We start from the raw sequence: 7,397 nt of genomic DNA, 5'->3' as shown, positions 1-7,397 counted from the left end.
ATAATTGCAGAGTTCACTCTGACTAAACAAATGTTTCATAATTGCAGAGTTCACTCTGACTAAACAAAAGTTTCATAATTGCAGAGTTCACTCTGACTAAACAAATGTTTCATAATTGCAGAGTTCACTCTGACTAAACAAATGTTTCATAATTGCAGAGTTCACTCTGACTAAACAAATGTTTCATAATTGCAGAGTTCACTCTGACTAAACAAATGTTTCATAATTGCAGATTTCACTCTGACTAAACAAATGTTTCATAATTGCAGAGTTCACTCTGACTAAACAAATGTTTCATAATTGTTTGAATTCATTCTGACTAAACAAATGTTTCATAATTTTCCGCATCCACTCTGATTGAACAAATGTTTCATAATTGTCCAAATTCATTCTGACTAAAGAAACGTTTCAAAATTTTCCCCTTCCACTCTGATTAAACAAATGTTTCATAATTGTCTGAATTCATTCTGACCAAACTATTTCCTTCATATTCAATATCTGGTGTAGACGTTCCTCGATGTATTGTTAATGGTCGGTTAATATTGTAGTCACTAGCACCTTTCTTCAGTCCAGTTACAGTGATATAACTATCACTTCTCTCCACTAAATTTGGCATACTTTTGTTTTTATTTGTGTCTACATCAACTGTCACCTCAGAATTGACAGTTCTTGGGGTTCGCATGGTTAAATTAGGCATACTCTTGAAATAAGGCGGTGACGTTGATTCTGGTAACTCTTCACTTCCTACAAGACCTGCACGGCTATCCCTACGGTCATGCTGTAGATAATCCACCATCGGACATGGTGGAATTTGTAACTGTGGATCACTCTTAGATTTCTTGGAGTAGTCATCTTTCTGAGTTTTAGATCGGTTTTTATTATTTTGTAAAGTTTCATAATCTGAGTCGGCAGATTCAGGAGTTTCATTGAATTCGAGTTTTACTTTAACTATGGAGTCATCCTCGTCATGTTTGCCTTCATCGATTTCATCTAAAACATACTTCTCTTCCTGCAAGACAGGTGTATATCTCACATTTGGATCACCTACAAGAAAACATAGTGAAACTATTAAAGCCTTGTTTTATATAAATAATTTGTGACAGTGAGATCAAAATGAAAGATTGTTGCATTAGCAATGATGGACAGTGCACATCCTGTGATCCAGAGACAAAAAAACAAGCAAAACCATTAGTTGTACATCCATGCATGATATGAACCTAAGGAATGTTTTAGATTTCAGTGGAGATACATCCGTAACCAAATTATACAGCTCCTGAAAGATAAAACTTCCTTAAAACCAACCAAATGTGAACACTTTCAATCAATGTGCCATATATTCCAGAATGTTTCATTCACTTTTCATGCATGAATGAACAACTGATCAGTTGACTTTCATTACAATCTAACTGCCATTAAACCTTACCCTTATCTTCTTCATTGTTGAAAAATAAAAAGATGAAAAAAAAATTAAAAAAAAGAACCATTTATAATAAAATAAAAAACAAAACTACAAACTATAAATATATACGGTGAGGGTACACAATACAACTTGGATATCCTTTCACAGTGATATGTGACAGATTCCATTCAGTGAGAGTTCAATGTGTGCGTCAAAATTTATAGATGCTTTCAAAGATTAAATTGTGTAATCACAAAAAAAAATTGCTGAATTCTCTCAGACTTGCTTATTTGCAGACAGATTATCTTGCCATTTTGTGATTCATTACTCAATTCGTGTGATTTTGAATTCAGAAGTTTATCACATATCACCAGTTCCGAGGTATGTACGGTACCCTCTAGAAGGCATTTGAGACCAGTTTTGAGACTCTCCCACAGAGGAAGATGCCATTTGAGACCGTGTTTGAGACCGATTTAGAGACTCTCGGATGCCACATAGACCGGGAATGAGACCGTGTCTGAGATTGGACAACCCTCTGACATCCGAAATTGTATTCTCTATACTCTTTTCACCATAGATTTAGGAACGGAAAAATTGTTGACAGATTTGTTAGCATACCAGAAAATTAAGACGCTAAAAAAGAGAAAAGAAAACGTGACAACAACATAAATATCTCATTTGGAGAATAGTTTGAGGACATACAAGATTGTATTATGATGTAGTGTATTCTGAAACATGAAGCTCGGAATATTTAGTAACTGTGTTAATTGTTTGTAGCAGTTGACATAATCGTTATCAAACCCGATATCATCCAGAAAAACAGGCGCAAAAAGCCAGTTAACGGATAGTAACAATGGTCTGTGTCCATCGATAACGATCGTATTTGAGTTGCAAGTGTTTCTTTATTTGTCAATGCTAGGTTGAGGCGAGTCATGGAGCTAAAAAAAAATGGTTATGTTGAAGTGCTCGGGCTCGTACTTCTATTTACCCCTAAACCTTAGACCCAATACACAGCCCCTCTATCCCGGTCAAGCAACGCCAGACATTTTTTGTTTGTTTCAATCCGGGTTGCGGTTAAACAAACTTCTTGTCTACGACAGGGATATAGGAACCTGTCACAAAACATGTACTTTATTTCTTCACACATTCTATGAATTTGTGTTTACGGCGCGTGACACAGGAATTCCTTTTTTACAGGGGTGACCACGTATTTTTACTGACGTAAAATAAAATATTTACCATGGCTGTCTGAAATTATGACAGGAAATTATTCACACGTTTAGGTGTTAACAGTGTGTGACTGTTAGTGAACAAGAGACAGACTAACTCCACCATTAAAAAATGAAGCAAACAATTGTCATTGAACTGTTATTGGCGAATACTAGTACATAATTTACTAACCATGGGCTTGGCGGAGCTTAGTATTCTGATTTGACTGATTATTCAACGACAGCACCTGTCAATCGTTCATTAAATGGAGATAGTCCTAATCTTTTGCTTATGTGTATAGTTACTGATTTGAGCCGTGTAAAGTGAAATAAACAATTCATTTCTGGTGACGAGGCAGCTTGTTGGAATTCGAATTCAAGTCGGGTATACTAGCATGCACAGTTCATTCTAAAGTGACACGGTCTATGCTGCAATGTTCAATAAATATATTCACAGACATAAATTACGTTGCGTAGAGTAAATCGCTTGTCTCTGAGCGACCATCCTTTACCCCAGACATGGAGCTAGAAAGGGATCTCTTTTTACCTCCATGCCCCAGATAACTAAGAGAACTGTATATTCAAATAATATTTATGTTGATAGTCCTTGCATCATTTCAGACCAAGGTGAAATGAAACGCATTCGTTCACGAATTTGACCTACATGTATTATCATAGTTTAGCTGCTGTATTTTTTTATGATTTGTATTTTATTTTCTTTACTATACTGCGACCTCTAATGGCATAGTAGTGTAATAAAGTTATTATTATTATTATCTTCCATAACCTCACAGGCAAGAGTGTCTTGGATCGATCACCGGGTCGTAATATTTTTTTATCGTATTCACGTGTTCGTGCCCATGCCCCATTTTATTATTTTGGATAGGCTGCGCAATGCTGAAAGAACATCAGAGGCGACATTGTTTACATTTATACTGGAACTTGCTACAAAGTATCATATAGGTTCCCACGCAATTTTGAATTTGATTGATAGGTCGTTCGCAGACATCGGGCAGAGAAACACGAATTGTAAAACTGCTCAAGATTTCTTTCGCAGCCACAGGTTATTGTCTATTTTTTGACAAACTAAAAAGAATTCCAAACTATGCCGATCTAGTCAAACGCAAGAATGTGTAAATGTGCATTTTTATCGGATATATATCAATTTGGCCCGAACGCAGTCACGGCAAAACTTGGTCGAGCAATATCACGACAAAATGTACTCTGTCCTTACTCATTTTGCATACGAAATTGGACGTCAATGTCTTATTGTGGTGCTTCGTGCATCACTATAAAAATAATCATCCTCGCTACGATCCGGAAATAATGAGATAGAACATTACCAACCAGCACGGCGGCAGCGAATCTCTTTCGTTTATTTATTCAGAATTATGTATATCATAACTACAGGCAAATTTGTTGGAAACAACTTCTGAATGCTGTTTATCGTTGACAAGTTGATTTCAATCGCCGGCTGTGTTTTCAAACAGACACTTTATATTCTGTCTGGTTTTGACGTTGCATTGTATTGTCTGAAATAAACGAGGAAGGCGCGACATTGCACTTTTTAACGTTATCCAATATTATCGTCTAAAAATGTCTCAATTAGACAGGTCTGTCTGGTCAACAATTGCGACAGTTCGTTTTTCTCCGATATTATCGATAATATCGTCTAACAATGTCTAAAAATGTCTAAGTTAGACAGGTCTGTCTGGGCAAGTATTGGGACAGTTCGTTTTTCTCCGATAATATCGTCTAACAATGTCTAAGTTAGACAGGTCTGTCTGGGCAACAATTGCGGCAGTTCGTTTTTCTCCGATATTATCGATAATAACGTCTAACAATGTCTAAAAAGTTCTAAAAATGTCTAAGTTAGACAGGTCTGTCTGGTCAACTATTGCGACAGTTTGTTTTTCTCTGATATTATCAATAATATCGTCTAACAATGTCTAAAAATGTCTAAGTTAGACAGGTCTGTCTGGGCAAGTATTGGGACAGTTTGTTTTTCTCCGATATTACCGATAATATCGTCTAACAATGTCTAAAAAAGTCTAAAAATGTCTACGTTAGAAAGGTTTGTCTGGGCAGGTATTAGGACAGTTTGTTTTTCTCCGATATTATCGATAATATCGTCTAACAATGTCTAAGAAAGTCTAAAAATGTCTAAGTTAGACAGGTCTGTCTGGGCAACAATTGCGGCAGTTCGTTTTTCTCCGATATTATCGATAATAACGTCTAACAATGTCTAAAAAGTTCTAAAAATGTCTAAGTTAGACAGGTCTGTCTGGTCAACTATTGCGACAGTTCGTTTTTCTCCGATATTATCGATAATATCGTCTAACAATGTCTAAGTTAGACAGGTCTGTCTGGGCAACAATTGCGGCAGTTCGTTTTTCTCCGATATTATCGATAATAACGTCTAACAATGTCTAAAAAGTTCTAAAAATGTCTAAGTTAGACAGGTCTGTCTGGTCAACTATTGCGACAGTTTGTTTTTCTCTGATATTATCAATAATATCGTCTAACAATGTCTAAAAATGTCTAAGTTAGACAGGTCTGTCTGGGCAAGTATTGAGACAGTTTGTTTTTCTCCGATATTACCGATAATATCGTCTAACAATGTCTAAAAAAGTCTAAAAATGTCTACGTTAGAAAGGTTTGTCTGGGCAGGTATTAGGACAGTTTGTTTTTCTCCGATATTATCGATAATATCGTCTAACAATGTCTAAGAAAGTCTAAAAATGTCTAAGTTAGACAGGTCTGTCTGGGCAACAATTGCGGCAGTTCGTTTTTCTCCGATATTATCGATAATAACGTCTAACAATGTCTAAAAAGTTCTAAAAATGTCTAAGTTAGACAGGTCTGTCTGGTCAACTATTGCGACAGTTCGTTTTTCTCTGATATTATCGATAATATCGTCTAACAATGTCTAAAAATGTCTAAGTTAGACAGGTCTGTCTGGGCAACTATTGGGACAGTTCGTTTTTCTCCGATAATATCGTCTAACAATGTCTAAAAAAGTCTAAAAATGTCTAAGTTAGAAAGGTTTGTCTGGGCAACTATTGCGGCAGTTCGTTTTTCTCCGATATTATTGATAATATCGTCTAACATTATCTAAAAAAGTCTAAAAATGTCTAAGTTAGACAGGTCTGTCTGGTCAACTATTGCGACAGTTCGTTTTTCTCCAATATTATCGATAATATCGTCTAACAATGTCTAAAAATGTCTAAGTTAGACAGGTCTGTCTGGTCAACTATTGCGACAGTTCGTTTTTCTCCGATATTATCGATAATATCGTCTAACAATGTCTAAGTTAGACAGGTCTGTCTGGGCAACTATTGGGACAATTCGTTTTTCTCCGATAATATCGTCTAACAATGTCTAATAATGTCTAAGTTAGACTGGTCTGTCTGGGCAACTATTGGGACAGCTCGTTTTTCTCCGATATTATCGATAATATCGTCTAACAATGTCTAATAATGTCTAAGTTAGACAGGTCTGTCTGGACAACTATTGGGACAGTTCGTTTTCTCCGATATTATCGATAATATCGTCTAAAAATGTCTAAGTTAGACATCTCTGCCAGAATTTCATTAGATTTTATTAGACGATAATTATCCGATAATGATTTATATGACATTGTCGCGCCTTCATGAAATAAACAACGCACTAGTGGCGTTTTTTTCACCTCATATGCAAAGTAGGCATTTTGAAAACAATGTGGGTGGAGCTTTCAGTGCCGGCAAATTCGAAACTCAACGCTTTTGAAACCCATTTTTCCGGCAAAAGTAAATGCTCTAGCCGTAAAATTCACTACTATTTTTATCTATGGCTTCCCTGGACATTCATGGCTGTCTTTATAAGTTTAAACACGACGTTTGAAAAATAGAAAATATAATACAATAAATCACTGTTTCTCGTGTTTTGTGGGGCTTTTAGTCACCGTTGTTGATGTGGGTGAGGGCGACTCATTTGAATAATAAACTCCGCCCGCACCTGTTTATATACCATGTCTGTCTTTATAAGTTTAAACGCGACCTTTTAGAAAACCCCAGACAACGAACGCGTTCAACCTGAAAACATGTATATGCAAATAGTGACGTGAATATTAATACAAATACATGGCGAGATTATTACCAGAGTGAATAATACTAGTAATAAGATTGATTTGCATTGCTAAAAGAAAAAAAAGTGGCTATTTCTAACTTGCAGTTCTTGGGTTACTCTCCCGGGATTCACTCTTTGCCTCGCGTGGTTGCACGATGACTATCCGGTACTGCAGCCCGTATATTTATTTTATTTATTCAGTTTTGAATGTTATTATTATTAGTCTTAGTTTTATTATTATTGAACTTATTAGTATTAGTAAAAAAATTAACACATTATATTTTACTTTTATACTTAACATTATAATATCTTCTCTTTCTTTATTATTTCATTATTATTATTATACTTGGTTATATGTATTTTTATTGCTACTGTACTGATAGAAATACTGTATTTCTAAAGATACAATAAATATTATTATTATTTATTTATTAACATATACTCACTCCCCGGAGGGAATAGTTACAGATAATAGTAAAAGTATACAGTATTAATACACTGAAAAAGAAGGAATAAAAATAAACTAAAGTTTAGTATAGTACTCCATAACTGGACAGTACAGGCATTTTGCACTGAATTTAGTACCCAAACATACATCTACTGTATGCATGACCTGAAAAAGTACCATATGCGAGTTTTATGCAAACTATAGAAAAAACTGTTTGATATACCCTCTTAAATAA

The 7,397-nt window shown here is 35.3% G+C and overlaps 1 protein-coding gene across 3 annotated transcripts in view; it reads right to left on the bottom strand.

Annotated features, from left to right (window-relative positions):
• Positions 1-241: 241 nt before the first annotated feature.
• Positions 242-7,397, bottom strand: part of LOC102808070 (adhesion G protein-coupled receptor L3-like) — an 83,530-nt gene continuing 76,374 nt past the window's right edge. For 2 of the 3 annotated variants that reach the window (XM_085503395.1, XM_085503397.1), the window contains exon 25: positions 242-1,044. In XM_085503395.1, coding sequence (XP_085359521.1) covers positions 434-1,044 — 611 coding nt within the window. In that variant the 3' untranslated portion in view covers positions 242-433. The remainder of the gene's footprint in view (positions 1,045-7,397) is intronic. The other variant, XM_085503396.1, reaches the window with a different exon arrangement.

Source organism: Saccoglossus kowalevskii, chromosome 9 (genome assembly GCF_978046115.1).
Source record: "Saccoglossus kowalevskii chromosome 9, keSacKowa6.1, whole genome shotgun sequence".
Taxonomy (NCBI): Eukaryota; Metazoa; Hemichordata; class Enteropneusta; family Harrimaniidae; genus Saccoglossus; species Saccoglossus kowalevskii.
The sequence above is the reverse complement of the archived record's forward strand: the minus strand, read 5'-3'. Positions and strand labels throughout refer to the sequence as shown.